The sequence below is a fragment of the Mobula hypostoma genome, chromosome 24, assembly GCF_963921235.1.
Source record: "Mobula hypostoma chromosome 24, sMobHyp1.1, whole genome shotgun sequence".
In the NCBI taxonomy this organism is placed as follows: domain Eukaryota; kingdom Metazoa; phylum Chordata; class Chondrichthyes; order Myliobatiformes; family Myliobatidae; genus Mobula; species Mobula hypostoma.
Genome location: NC_086120.1, coordinates 3617691 through 3633590, shown reverse-complemented (window position 1 = coordinate 3633590; position 15900 = coordinate 3617691). Strand labels below are relative to the sequence as shown.

At 36.9% G+C, this 15900-nt stretch overlaps 1 protein-coding gene across 3 annotated transcripts in view; it reads right to left on the bottom strand.

The window, feature by feature from the left end:
- Positions 1 to 15900, bottom strand: part of eps15l1a (epidermal growth factor receptor pathway substrate 15-like 1a) — a 492163-nt gene that overhangs the window by 130158 nt on the left and 346105 nt on the right. For all 3 annotated transcript variants that reach the window (XM_063032448.1, XM_063032447.1, XM_063032449.1), the window contains one exon: positions 847 to 994. In XM_063032448.1, coding sequence (XP_062888518.1) covers positions 847 to 994 — 148 coding nt within the window. The remainder of the gene's footprint in view (positions 1 to 846; positions 995 to 15900) is intronic.

The following is a 15900-nucleotide window of genomic DNA, read 5'->3' as shown; positions in this document are numbered from 1 at the left end:
TCTAACATATAACCAAAACTTCTCATCTACTGTACTGTTTTCATAAATGCTTCCGAGTATGTGGTGTCCATCTGGGGCCTGGCCAGCAGCTTAAAAACTGGCGCAAGCCCCTTCCTTTTATATTTCATTCCTCTTAACAATAAAGCCAAGGATACCTGATGTTTTTAGAACTAACTCTACCACTATCAAGAGTTTGTAAGCATATACTCCCAGTCTCTCTACCATTGCCTCTCAGGAACCAACTAGGGGATAATGGGAGAGGGATCAATCTCACTTTTCAATTTGAGTTCGGTATTTCAGTGTGGGACCAGACTCCATCAGTCTCTTCCAGTAGATACCTAAAACTTACTGATTATACAAAATGGAGCAAGATGTCCTTCTGCTGTTACTTACTAATGTTGAGATAGAGCCCTCATAAAACAGCACCATTTACTTCACTGTATGAGTAACACTTGGGACATGTGATAATATAGCATTTGTACTAAGTGCAACAAAATGCTGAGATGCATTTGTTTTTTTTCCGGCAAGCTATACTCAGCACTTGCTAAAATTGGTAATCATCTTAGTTAGGGCTACAAATGTCAACCTGCACCCATCCACTTTTCAAATGTCAACATGGCAACCATGGGGAAACCAGTTATTTGGAAGTAGCAAAATAAAGTACTGGAAATTAAAAAGAATAACCATTCTGTCTAATTCTGCTTTTTATTGACTGTACAGTGTTCTTATTCTATACCAGATTTTAAAAATCTAAAATCATTGTATAGTTCATGAGTACAAAACTGGATAGATATTGTGAAATACGAGGCAATTATTTGAACACTTAACAATAAGACTTCAACTTACCACTAGGCGGCGCTTTAGGCCGTGGTGGAACACTTTTCTTTGGAGGCAGCGCTGGGGTATCCTGTTTATTTTGAAAAGGGTCATCAATGAATCCTTGCCCACCAAACTGGCCCGAACCGGAAGCAGCAAAAGGATCAGAATTTGAGGGCTATCGATACAATGCAGAGAACATGTAATCAATTCTACTGTACCTACCATGATCAGGTCATTTAAAAAAATGTGACACTGGATGCCGTTAATAGATAAGACAGTGTGAAGTGGAATTTAGCTCCTTCAGTCAACAATACCAGCTGTCAGTAAATGTACATCATATCTGTTGTACCACCAAGCTTCTGTGGTATAGTACTCATAAAGCATACCATCATGCTGTTCAATTACTACAAGAAACATATGCCAGTTAAGATACTCGTGCAGCACTTACCTTCCAGAGATATCTTAAAGGTTCAGAAAACTGCTCCCTGTTCAGCCAGAATTACAAAAACATAATGGTTTACTATATTACCTCTTTTGTTGAATTAACTCCCGTAAGCCAAGATAATGACAGTTATTACAGAATTTCATCAGGATCAAGCAATGAGCTTTAGATCCCCATTGTGCAATGCATGCATATGAAAAAGACAAAGAATGTTAGGTCAAGTTCATGTTCACGTTCAGCTTCAATATTATCCAAGTACTCATTATCATGACTCACATGTGAACAAGGCACAGGACTGTATTCATACAACCATGTTTAGAGAGATAGAAGGAGAAGCTGACAGAATGAGATGAGAATGAGGGAAACGGATTGTGTAGATAAAAATAATAAAAAGAAAACAGAAACCATTGGAAGGTTTTTACTGTTTCATTCATCACATCCACTTTAGAATATGTACAAATTGTGACTATAAGAAAATGATGTAAAATGTGGGAAATGGAGATTGAAGGGAGTGCTCATACTCTTTTCAAAGTACTGAAACGCAACACTTAAAATCTGTGACATTACCAAGGGGATGAGTATTTAAAAACATTATTCTACATAGAAATAACGATGATCTGAAGACATAGGACTTCAATATTTTGTCAGAATAAATTTAAAAGCAATATTCTGGTAATGTACTGGGAGATCCCCCTTTTTCTGGTGTAGGTGCTCAGCAAAGCGGTCTCCCAATCTACATTGAGTCTCATCAATGTCAGGAGGCCGCATTGGGAGCACCAGATACAGTAGATGACCCCAAAAGACTCACAGGCGAAGGGTCACCTCACCTGAAGGACTGCTGGGGCCCTGAAGGGCAGTGAGGGAGGAGGTGTAGGTAGCACTTGTTCTACTTGCAAGGATAAGTGCCAGGAGGGACATCAGTGGGGAGGGACAAATGGACAAGGGAGTCACTTAGGGAGCGATCCCTGCAGAAAGCAGAAAGTGGGGGGGGGGTGGGGAAGGAAAGATGAGTTTGGTGGTGGGAACCTGTTGGAGATGGTGGAAGTTATTGAGAATTATGTGCTGGATACAGAAGCTGGTGGGGTGGTAGATGAGGACAAGAGAAACCCTATCCCTGGTAGGGTGGTGGGAGGATGGGGTGAGAGCAGACATGCGCGAAATGGAGGAAATGCAGTTGAGGACAGCATTGCAGATGGAGGAAGGGAAGCCCCTTTCTTTGAAAAAGGATGACATCTCCTTCAAGCAACACACATAAAAGTTGTTGGTGAACGCAGCAGGCCAGGCAGCATCTCTAGGAAGAGGTGCAGTCGATGTTTCAGGCCGAGACCCTTTGTCAGGACTAACTGCAGAATTCCTGTTGTTGACATCTCCTTCATTCTGGAATGAAAAGCCCCATCCTGCGAGCAGATGCAGTTCAGACCGAGGAATTGAGAGAAAGGGAGGGCATTTTTACAAGTAACAGGTTGGGAAGAGGTATAGTCCAGGTAGCAGTGAGAGTCAGTGGGTTTATAGTAGACACCAGTAGATAGAGGCAGAGAGATTGAGAAAGGGGAGGGAGGTGTTAGAATGAACCAGGTAAATTTAATGGGAGGATGGAAGCTGGAGGCAATGTTGATGAAGTCAACAAGCTCCACGTGGGTGCAGGAAGCAGCACCAATACAGTCATCAATGTAGTGTAGGAAAAGTTGATGAGTGACACCAGTGTAGGCTTTGGAACATAGACTCTTCCACGTAACTGACAAAAAAGGCAGGTATAGCTGGGACCATTGGCTGCACCTTTTGTTTGAAGGAAAAGGGAGGAGCCAAAGGAGAAATTATCGAGAATAAGAACAGGTTCCGCCAGCCAGGAGAGTGATGGTGGAGGGGAACTCATTGAGTCTGGTGCTCAGAAAGAAACGGAGAGCTTTGAGGCCTCCCTGATGGGAGATGGGGGTGTATAGTGATGGGGGTGTACACATTCATACTAAAAATAAGACACTCAGGGCCAGGGAACCTGAAATCATTGAAAAGATCAAGAGCGTGTGAAGTGGCACGAATGTAGGTAGGAAGAGACTGAATCAGGGGGATAAAACTGAGTCCAGGCAGTTCAGACAGGAGTTTAGTGGGCAGGAATAAGCAGAAACAATGGGTCTCCCTGGACATGCAGGTTTGTGGATCTTAGGCAGGAGGTAGAAATAGGAGGTGTGGAATGAGGGAACTATGAGGTTGGTGGCAGTGGATGGGAGATCCCCAGAGTTTATAAGGTCAGTGATGGTGTGGCAGACAATGGCCTGGTGCTTCTTAGCAGGATATTATAATTGTAGACCAGTGAGTCTTACTTCAGTGGTGGGCAAATTATTGGAGAAGATTCTTAGAGACAGGATTTATGAGCATTTAGAGAAGCATAGTCTGATTAGGGAAAGTCAGCATGACTTTCCGAGTAGTAACTCATGCCTCTTGAGACTGATTGAATTCTTTAAGATGTGACAAAGCACATTAAAGAAAGTAGAGCAGGTGGATGTGGTGTATATGTATTTTAGTAAAACACATCATAAAGTTCTCCATGGTAGGCTCATTCAGAAAGTCAGGAGGCATGGGATCCAGGGAAACCTGGCTGTGTGAATTCTGAATTGGCATGCTCATAAAAGGATTGTTGCAGATGGGGCATATTCTGCCTGGAGTTTGACAACTAGTGGTGTTCCACAGAGATCTGTTCTGGGACCCCTGTTCTTCGATGACGTGGATAAGAAAGTGCAAGAGTGAGTAAGTAAGTTTGAAGATGACACAGAAGTTGATGGAGTTGTGGATAGTGTAGAAGGTTATCGTAGGTTACAACAGGACATTCACAAGATGTATAGCTGGCCTGAAAAGTGGCAGATGGAGTTCAATCCAGAAAAATGTTAAGTGATTCACTTTGGATGGTCAAATTTGAAGGAAGTATATAGGGGTTCTTAGCCGTGTGCGGGCGGGGACAGAGAGATTCATCAAAAATGCTGCACAACTTAATAGTTTGTTAAAAAGGTGTGTGGTATTTTGGCCTTCATTAGTCGGAGGACTGAGTTCATAAGCCGTGAGGTAATATTGCAGCTCAATAAAACCCTGGGGTGAGAGGGCAAATTATCTTTATGAAACTTGGATAAACCAATTCTGCAATAATGATATGTGGAAGCTGAAGTGAAACAAAGTCCGGAGTGTTTTCTGGATAAATGCTTTGTGCAATAGCTTGGGCTAATTAATAGTCTTCCAGAAATGGATTCTCTGAGATTTTTAATTTTGCTAACAATTTATATTGGACTTTGAAAGTGATTTGCTTATGCCTGAAACTGGGTTCTAAATCTGAACAAAGCAACTATGCAAACTCTAGAAGGAACCGGTCAAGGTAGCTAGCACAGTAGATAAGGAGAAGTACAGTATTCTACATTTGTATTATCAAAATCATCCAGTAAGATGCCACACAAGAAACTGTTCAAGCTCATGATCTGGGGGATAACATATTGATGAAGGATGATTAATGAACACATCAGAGAAACTATGAATAAAATATTACTGCTTGGAGATAAGATGAGTTGCCCATTTTGGTAGGAAAATGGAGATATATTTTAAAATAAGGAAAACTAGGAAATTTTGTATTCAAAGGGACATGAACAATGTCACGAACTTTGCACAGGAAGTTAACATACAGTTATGGCAAGAAATAGGAAGAATAATTGCAAAGGATTGGATTACAAGAAGTCTTACTGCTTTGAAGAGTCAAACTTCACTTGCATGTAAAGTTTTCGAGCCCTTACCTACTTTACTTACAGAGAGTGCAGCTGAAGCTTCACTATATACATCAGGGGAATAGAGATTGCCTTGTATAGAAAAAATGATTAGAGTACGCATACATTTCTTAGAATTTAAAAGGAAAGAAAGGCTGTGTTAAAACATATGCAACCCTGAAAAGCCTTTCATAGTAGATGGCAAGAGGATAATTCCTTTGGCTGCAGAGTCTAGAACTAGAAATTAATGCTTTAAAATATGAAGAGAAATGAAGAGAAGAGAAATATCTCCACTTCAATAGTTGTGAATCTTTTAAATGATCTATTCCAGAGAGGAATGTTTAGTACAGGCAAGGCATAGAATCAGTTTTTCTTTAATACAAAAGAATTAAATGCTTTCAAGATGTTGTCCAGGAAGATAGAGTTAAGGTAAACCAGCCACGGTTTTATTAACGAAAACAAGAAGGCTTTTAAGAACAAAAACCTGCTTGTATTTGTGCTCTTATATAGCAACTAAGATTCTTCAACACCGCTTGTTTTTATCTCTCTTAATCAAACTATTCTTAAATAGCCTGGGTAAGAATGTTTCATGAAGTTTTACTCCGATAGTAATGAGCATTTTTGGGTAGACGACAAGCATTAGAAAGGCACACACCCTCTAACTAGATGAAATTGCAAATAGGTATTAACCTAGTAACAGCAATGTAATATTACTGGAATAAGTGTTATATACAATTAGCAATAGTGTTTTAATTCAGTAGAGAGGGTTTCAGAACCATTACTGATCATTCACTAAAGCTGAAAGGAATGAAAAGCTGCCTTATCAAAATCAATTCATAACAAATATTTCAAGAATTTGTCAGGATCTGGTTGAAAGCCATATTTTAGGATATTATTTGGGCATCCTAGCTGTTAATCAACATTATAAACTCACAAGTTCTATATTTACATCAATATGAACAAATATCCTGATAGGACTGGATATGTATTTTATGTCACAAAGAGAAAATCTGCAGATGCTGGAAATCCAAGCAACACACACAAAATGCCGGATGAACTCAGCAGGTCAGGCTAAGTGAGTTCCTGACCTGCTGTCCTCCAGCATTTGTGTGTGGTGTATGTATTTTGTGTGTCCCTTTTGGGTCTAATAAACCTACTGTTATAATTCTTACTATTTGACTCCATGATTCAAGTTCAGTAAGTCATCAACTTGAGTGTAGGACAGTCTGTAACATATTAGAGGCAAAATTGAAAGTCTGGTACTGTAATCTCATTCTAACAGGAACTGACGCCAATTTCTTTTCTTTTTCAATCTTTTTATTAATTTCAAAATACAGAAACAAAACATAGCAATAATACAAATAGTAGGAGATATATTGTTGCACTTAAAAAAAGTAATTGCAAAACCAAGTAGTGTAAATTAACAAAGCTCCCAAACATGTAGAACTAACCACGGATAATACAAAGCAAAAAAAAACTGGAAAAAAACATGAAAAAGAAAAAAAAAACAAAAAAAAACCCTATCCCCAAAAAAAAAACACAAAATTAATCAACTAAACTAAAAGACTTGGGCAAAACTAACAACTTAAAAAAGGAAAAGAAGAAAACCTTAGTGTCGACGACTCCATTCCCCTCTAACAACAGTACAGAGAGATAAAACAAGTTTGGAAATGATCAAATTACATCAAATGAAAATGCTGAATGAATGGCCACCAAATTTTTTCAAACTTAATGGAAGGGTCATAAACTGCACTTCTAATTTTCTCCAAATTCAAACACACCATAGTTTGTGAAAACCAATGAAATACAGTAGGAGGATTGATCTCTTTCCAATTCAACAAAATGGACCTTCTAGCTATTAAAGTAAGAAATGCAATCATCCTTCGTGATGAAGAGGTTAAATTATTTAAGTCTGTCATTGGTAGTCCAAAGATAGCAGTAATTGGATGAGGTTGTAAGTCTATATTTAGGACCGTTGAAATAATATCAAAGATATCTTTCCAATATTTCTCCAACATGGGACATGACCAAAACATGTGGGTTAAAGAAGCTATCTCGGAATGGCATCTGTCACATATTGGATTAATATAAGAGTATTAACGAGATAGTTTATCTTTGGACATATGATCCCTGTGCACTACTTTAAACTGTATCAACCTGTGCTTAGCACATACCGAGGATGAATTCACCAACTGAAGAATTTCTTCCCATTTATCAGTCGGTATATTAATCTCAAGTTCTCTTTCCCAGTCAGCTTTAATTTTATTAGAAGCATCAGGACATAGATTCATAATTATATATAATTGCTACTGCACTTTTCTGAGAGAGATTTAAATCTAAGATTTTTTCCAAAGTGTCCATTGGATATGGGTGTGGAAAATTAGGAGAGACAGTAATTAAAAAGTTTCTAATCTGTAGATATCTAAAAAAGTGAGATCTGGGTAAGTTATATTTATTAGAGAGTTGATCAAAAGACATAAAACAGTTATCCAAAAATAAATCGCGAAAAAATATTATACCTTTGGTTTTCCAATCAAAGTAAGCTTGATCCATCATGGAAGGTTGAAAAAGAAAATTTGATATAATGGGACTTGCTAGAATAAATTGATTAAACCCAAAAAATCTTCGGAATTGAAACCATATACGTAAAGTATGCTTAACTATTGGGTTATTCATTTGTTTATATGATTTAAAAGAAGTAAAAGGAAGTAAAGTTCCTAAAACCGAACCCAAGGAAAACCCTTGTAATGAATTAGATTCAAGATTTACCCAATGAGGGTTTAAAGATGCGTCCAAATCTTGTAACCAAAATTTTAAATATCGAATATTAATTGCCCAATAATAGAATCTAAAATTCGGGAGGGCGAGCCCCCCCTCCTTTTTAGATTTCTGTAGATACCTTTTACCTAACCTAGGATTTTTATTCTGCCAAATATATGAGGAAATTTTTGAATCTACATTATCAAAAAAAGATTTTGGGATAAAAGTTGGAACCGATTGGAATATATACAAAAATTTGGGGAAAATGATCATCTTAATAACATTAATCCGTCCAATCAAAGACAAAGAGATTGGGGACTATTTGGTAAATAAAAGTTTAATCTGATCAATTAAAGGTAAAAAAGTAGCTTTAAATAAATCTTTATATTTTTTCGTAATTGTTATCCCTAAATATATAAATGAATCAGTAATCAATTTAAATGGTAAACGTCCATAAATAGGTACATGCTTATTTAAAGGGAATAATTCACTCTTACTAAGATTCAATTTGTAACCAGAGAAGTTACTAAATTGAGCTAACAGATCTAGGATAGCAGGAATTGACTTCTCCGGGTTAGAGATGTATAACAACAAATCATCTGCATATAATGATAATTTATGTATTTCGTTTCCACGGGTAATACCAACAATATTTGGCGATTCACGAATAGCAATTGCTAAAGGTTCAAGAGCAATATTAAATAGTAAAGGACTAAGAGGGCAACCTTGCCTAGTACCACGAAAAAGACGAGAAAAAGGAGGTCTATAATTATTTGTACAAACCGAGGCTACCAGGGAGTAATATAACAATTTAATCCAAGATATAAATGTCAAATTAAAATTAAATTTCTCAAGAACATTAAATAAATAAGGCCATTCAACTCTGTCAAAGGCTTTCTCAGCATCTAATGAAATAATACATTCCGGGGTAGTATATGAGGGGGTGTAAACAATATTCATTAACCTCCTAATATTAAAGGATGAATAGCGATTTTTAATAAATCCGGTTTGATCCATGGAAATGATTTGAGGTAACACCTTCTCCAGTCTAGTTGCTAGAATTTTTGAAAAAATTTTAGAGTCTACATTCAGAAGAGATATCGGTCTCTATGATGCACAGTCAGTAGGATCTTTATTCTTTTTAAGAATTAAGGAAATAGAGGCTTCATAAAACGATTGTGGTAATTTACCTAAACTGATTGCTTCCTTGAATATTCTAGACAACTTAGAAGAAAGAATGGAGGAAAAAAATTTTTTAAATCCCACGGTAAACCCATCCGGACCGGGTGCTTTACCGGAATTCAATGATGAGATTGCAGTTATTATTTCTTCCTCTGAAATGGAAGTTTCTAATGATAGGGAATCTTCGGGTGATAGTTTCGGAAAACTCAATTTACTTAAAAAATCATGCATGAAATTAGAATCATGAGGAAAATCAGAGTGATATAAAGAGGCATAAAATTCTTGAAAGGTTTGGTTTAGACGCCAATTTAACAACAGTATAATATGTGTTCTTCAACTATTTGGATTGTATGAACAAACACAGTATTTTTGAAACAGGTTTTCACGAAGCAGTAAACTCTTCAGGAAAGAAATCAGTATGCCTAATCAGCATAGTCTTCACTTAGCCACACTTTCAAACAGACATTTATACTTATACACATTTATAGGCAATTCAACACAATCAATATTCCTCATTGCTTTAGCTGTATGGTACAGGCCCACAATCCCTTATCCGAAATCCTTCGGGCCAGTTGCATTTCGGAATTCAGAATTTTTCACATTTCAGACCACCGCCCCCCCACGCGATATCAAAAAACACGTATGCTCAAGTCCCTTATTTAACCTGTCTCAGTGCAGTGGACTTCAGGACCCAGTGGCGCACCAAACCTACACACATCCTCCCATATACTTTAAATCATCTCTAGGTTACTTATAATACCTAATACAATGTAAATGCTATGTAAATAATTGTTATACTGTATTGTTTAGGGAAGAATGACAAGAAGAAATTTTATTTCCAACAAAAACATTCAATAAAACATAAAAATATACAGCTTCAAACAAACCGAATCAAACACATGGTAAGTGACTTATTGGAATAAATGTAGAACGCCACTGTCACTGTCACTATAAAACTTCAGTAACTTGTCTTTCTGTTTATTTAAATCATATACAGTGGTAGTTCCGACACTATTTTCTTCAGTAAGACGCCGCACAGACACACCATGATCGAGCTTCTGCAATAACTCCACTTTCTGCGTTATTGATAGAGAAGATTCCTTCTCTTTTTCTCATTGTTACCCATAGGGGTATCTGCAGCTCTTTTTCACATTTTCACAGTGAATTTAAACATAAAGTTAACAGTGAAAACAAAATATCAGCGAACAGCAAATGCACGTGTAACCAGTACGAGTGCTGAGCCACAACTGACGTCTGGCGGCCTCTGCTAGTGCTGCCACGTCACACCTGAGTGACATTAGCTATTGGCGAAAAAAACTTCGGTTTTCGGAGCTTTTTGGATTTCAGAATTTCAGATAAAGGAATGTGCACCTGTACTATCTAATGCAAAGTCAAACTCACAAAACTGAAACCCACATAGTTGAGAATGTCAGAATCATTTTCTTGGCTCTACAGTTTCCTGTAATTTACAAACTAAAATTATATACATTATGTAAAAATTCAGAATAAAATAAGCCAAGTAATTGGAAGCCTTTTAGGATGTATTTGCCGTTTGTATCCACTAGATAGCGCTGGAGAAGTTTCTGGAAACAATACTCTAGAGTCCAGACAATATTGACAAGTGAACTGGGCATGCATTGATTATTTAATGAAAATTAACACATGTGAAATAGCAAAACAAAAAGTTATTGATTATTGATCAAAGATGTTTGAGATATTATGCATGAAATGAACTGATGTACTACATACAGACTTCCTAACAGTATCTAAGAAAGTGTACACATCAGGCCTGTCAGCCCATGGAAGGGGCATAAGAGGAATGACAAGAAATTGACTTAGGGACACAAGACAGACTGAACAGAAAACAAGAATGGACAATCTCGCATAAAGGGTAAAAATTTAACAGGGATGCAGAAACAGAGAGCCCGGCGGGAATGTGCATAAATCATTGAAGTGGTTGGATAAGATCGATTGAAAAAGCAGTTTTTCGAAAAGAGTACAAGATCCAGCACTTCAACAGAGCAATAGACTGCAACAGTGAGTAAGTTATGTTGAACGTTTTCTAATGCACTAAGGTCACCACTTGACTACGATGCATGCTTTCAAGACACTCAGAAGAAACTGAATGCCTTGGAGGGACCAGTTATGATTTAGTGATTGAAGAGATTGTTGCAGGGATGAGTGATGTATGGGGAAAGGCTGGAGATTCTGGGACTATGTTCCTTGAAGTACAAAAGTTGACATTCTTACATCTTTATTCTTTATCTGTTTTACTTTAAGATCCCTACAGATCACTTCCACAAAACAAAATACAAAGAATGCTAGAAATGAAACAAAAATAGAATATTCTGAAAGACAGAGTGATCTCCAAACGTGAAGAAATGAACCACAGCTGATGTGTCAGGTAAATTATCTTTGCTGAAACATTAACTCTGCTACAGCCTTCACAAGTGTTTCCTACTTTGTAGAATTTTTTGTCTTTTTACACAATTTTATAATCATAATTACAATGCTCAGTAAAGAAGTTGTCAATTCTTTAATAAATCAGACTTCAAAGACCATGTACCTTCTCAAGTACAGGACATTTTCACTGCTTAGACAATGACCTAAAGCCTATAAATGAAAATCCACTGCTTAAACACAAACCTTTAATGTCATTCAGGATATTCTGATTAAGTGGAAAGCACAGACATCAAAAATCAGTGCACACTCGCTGAGTGCTCCCTGATTGGCTAGCAAAGCTGTAGAAGGTTTAGAATAATCAGAGTCATTATTCAGTAATTAAATTGAATAAGAAAATGCAGAGAACAGGGAAAAAAAAGGGGCAAAGTGAGTTTGAACATCGATTAGCTTGGCACTAACAGAAACGTACACCTCGTTATTTATATATAAATATTGAAAGGATACTTCAAGAAGTGGTGGGCCAAATGAGAAGAGGTATGATGGAATGCAGCTAGTTATGTAGATAATGCCATAATACTGAAGGCTAATGCTCTCTCTTTTTTAAAAAATGCCTTAAAGATAATTTTCCAGGACGAAATGAATTGGCATTTAGAAATATATAAGCTAATTAATGAAAGCCAACATAAGTTACTTTGAAGGTAATTACATTCAATTTTAATACTCAGCAAAAGTTTGATGGTTATGCACTGATGTATCAAAAATCAAAAAACAATTAATAATGAACCTTCTAACTTCATAGACCAACAAATACATTAGCTAAATTGAAGCGCATGAAACTGAGGGTCAGTAATGTACGAATAAAACAAAACAAAGAATCAGAAAGTGATGGTGAATAGACCGTAGGGAAGTGAGCAATGGTGTTTCCCAGGAATTTCTGCCGTAGCTACCTTATAAATAAATGCCCTAATCAAGGGTACATGGGAATAGCACTAGAGTTTGCAGATGCCATGTGATATACTATGTTCAGGAAGAAGTTAAGTTAAAAGAAGCATCTTTAAAAGAACAATGATGATGATTAAACTGCAACCATAGATAAAACTTAATGCTGCAAAGAGATGGTGCATTGAGAACTAATTGTAACTCCCATTATCTATAAACAAGTGTAGCCATAAAGGGGATCAGCAAGGAGTTGATTTTAAAGAACATCTAAAAAGAGTGAACAACAAAGGCAGAGCAATTTGGGGGGGGGGGAGGGCTCCACTTCCTAGGCAGGTGAAGACAGAGCTATCAACTTGTAGAACTTAGTTGGGATGTGATGTTTCATACAAATAAATGAACTCACTGCATTTACTGTCAACACTCAGAAATAGTCATTGTCTCTTAGACAAAAACCACAGGTGACTTTCAAAAGCACAAGAGATTCTGAAGATGCTGAAAATCTTGGGCAACACACACAAAATGCAAGTCAGGTAGGGTCAATTTGATGTATTGAAACTGATGCCAGAGGCTGGAAGCCACAAATGCTGTGTGGATTTCAATAAACTTTTTAAAAAAAATTTGGGCAACAATGTTAAAACTATCCTCATTAGCCAGGCAACTTCAGTACATCACTAATTACTTAATTACTAAAACCAGTGATTAGTTTTGTTTTTCCTCAAAGTAATGATTATGTTCTGAAGGAAGGTTAGAAATAATCAGACAGTGAATTTGTTTTCACAATGTATCATGGTGGTACACACATAACTGCTAGGTTATTAGTCCTGTACAATGTTGAAGTTTTTAAACCACTATTTAGATTAATGAGATTAATTTAATATATGTTTCTTCTGCACTTCTTATCTGATCGGCAACACTTTTCTGTATGTGTATTTGACACTTGCTCATTTTTGGTAAGATATTAAATGAGGGACACGCTAAAGATAAAACGTTCTGTGAAACCATGTGATGAGAAGCAGAGAATTTTGCTGTGTCTTGGCCACTATTTTCCCCTCAGAAAGTACTGTAAAAACAGATAATCTAATCATTCAACCATTTTTGGTTACAGGGCTTTCTGATGTGCAATCTGCGTTTGCCAAATGTACCATTGCCTGCTATTCACCGATAATGCATTGCAAATATGTTTTAACATGTCCTAAAGATAGTTTTATCATTTACTGCATAACAGCTTAAAAACACAGTGCAATTCACAGAAAAGTATAAAACCTGTTACTTATCTATAAAATATTAAAGTCAACTGCAGAGCTATGTTTAAACAGCACATGACATGAACTGACCTGATGATACTGTGTTGCATAAAAGCATGATCACAATAGATGGTAGAAAACAGTGGGAGAGATGTGCTAAAACCACTAGGAAATCCTGCTCTGTTCTATTTGCTTGCCCTATTTATGATGTGACAATCTTATCTAATTTTAAACTTTCATTAATGCTGGGAACCTTTACAAATCAACACTCACACACAGTTCAACTATTAATATCAGAACAATCTTAACTTTCCAAATACGATCTTCAAATTGGAAAATTCTTGTTTGTCAGGCTGCACCTACCCACAGCAAGTTGAAAGCAAGTCACACTTTCTGTACTTGTAAAAATGTTTCAAAGCCTTTTTAATAGTGGACAGAAAGAACATCATTAGGTGTAAATATGCAACTCAATGTAAACATTCAATCAGCTTACTTGAGAGTTAGAATTAGTCTCACTTATTATGGACAGACGACAATCAGGATAGGGATAAACATATTTAAATGCATACACAGCAATAAACACAAGCATTTAGAGGAAGGTGACTTCTACATGGGAGCACATGAAAGATGCCAGAAGTCAAAATATTAACAATTTATCTAAAATCTTTTGCAAAATTATTGTAAAATCACTACTAACAGAAAGGCAGAGAGGAAATTTAACACAAGATGATGGAAAACTTCAGCAACACACACAAAACGCTGAAGAAACTCAGCCAAAACATTGACTATTTATTCCGCTCCATTGATACTGCCTGACTTGCTGAGTTCCTCTAACATTTTGTGTGTGGTGCAGAGATAAACTTAATTGTTAGAGAGCCAACATAGAAGACAGATTACACCCAACTGTAGTAATATTCTGATAATATGACACTCTCAAGATTTTGGTAGTGCCAGACTAGCAGATTTTGTAGACTATTGGATATCAACCCTATTAAACTGCAACATAATCTACATTTATTTTTTATGGATGTCATCCAACAGTAATAATAATTTTTCCAAGGAAATCTATTCAGTCTAAAAGGAGTCATTGGAAGGATGTGGGAGTGTACAGAGGAGATTCACCAGGCGGTTGCCTGGATTGGAATACTTCAGCTATGGGTAAATAACAGATAGCTGGGATTGTTTCCTCTGGAGTGAAGGATGCTAAGGGAATGACAGATAGAGGTATAGAAATAATGAGATGCATGGCTAAGATAGAAAGACAAAATCTTTTTCCCACGGCAGGGGTGTCAAAAATAAGATGTGGGTGTAAGGTGAGAAGGAAAAATTTTAATGAGATCTGATGGGTAAGTACAGTGATCAATATCTGTTACACACTGCCAGAGGAGATGATGTAATAAGATACAATTACTATGTTTAAGAGGCATTTAGAAAAACACTTAAGTAGGCAGGTTATTGAAGGATACGGTCCTAATGTGGGCAAATTAAATTAGCGCAGATGAGCAAACATCAGCAATGATGCGGCGGGCCGAAGGGCCGGTTTCCATGAAGTGCATCTCTATTACTCTGGGGAAAATGTTTTACTCTATGGACAGGGGAAATGTGCAAACTCCACCCAGACAACATCCAAGTTCAGGATTGGACCCCGATCTCTGAAGCTGAGACAGTAGACTTATTAGCTACACAAATGTAGTACACATATAGCTAAAATTAAACACAGAAAATGAACCTCATTTTTCTCATTTTAATTCATTGGTGGTGGGAGGGGGGTATTGAAAATTTATTGCTCATTCTTAATTTCCCTCAGAAAGGTGGTGAACCACCTTCTTAAACATAATAATCCTTCCACGGAGGTAGACTCATGGTGCTGTGTAGGAAATTCTAGGATTTTGATTCGGGAATGAAAGAATACCAACTATTTCCAAGCTGAAATGGGTCTGGCTTGGTTGGGGAAATTGTAGCAGACCCATCCCCAACCCATACACATGCTGCGCTTATCCACCTAAGCAAGGGCATCTTGAAGCTTTGTACCAAATGGATACATTAAATTTGTACAATCTTGAGGAAGTGATCATGAAGTGCATTTGGGACAATTTCCCTGTATAATAAATTGCAGAGCCACAATTTTGATTTGATCTTGTATAATAAAATCAGATTAATTAGTGGTCTTTTGAAAAAAAAACCCACCAGGGAAGAATGATCACATCATAACATTCAATTTGTGACTCAGAAACCTAGATCAGAAACCAGTGTCTTAAAATTACAATAAGCCAAATACAAAGGTATGAATTGGCTCAAGTTAATTGGTAAAATATCTTAAAGACATTTAAACAAGAAGAGAAATTGGTACAGCATGTTCAGCCACATCAACGGT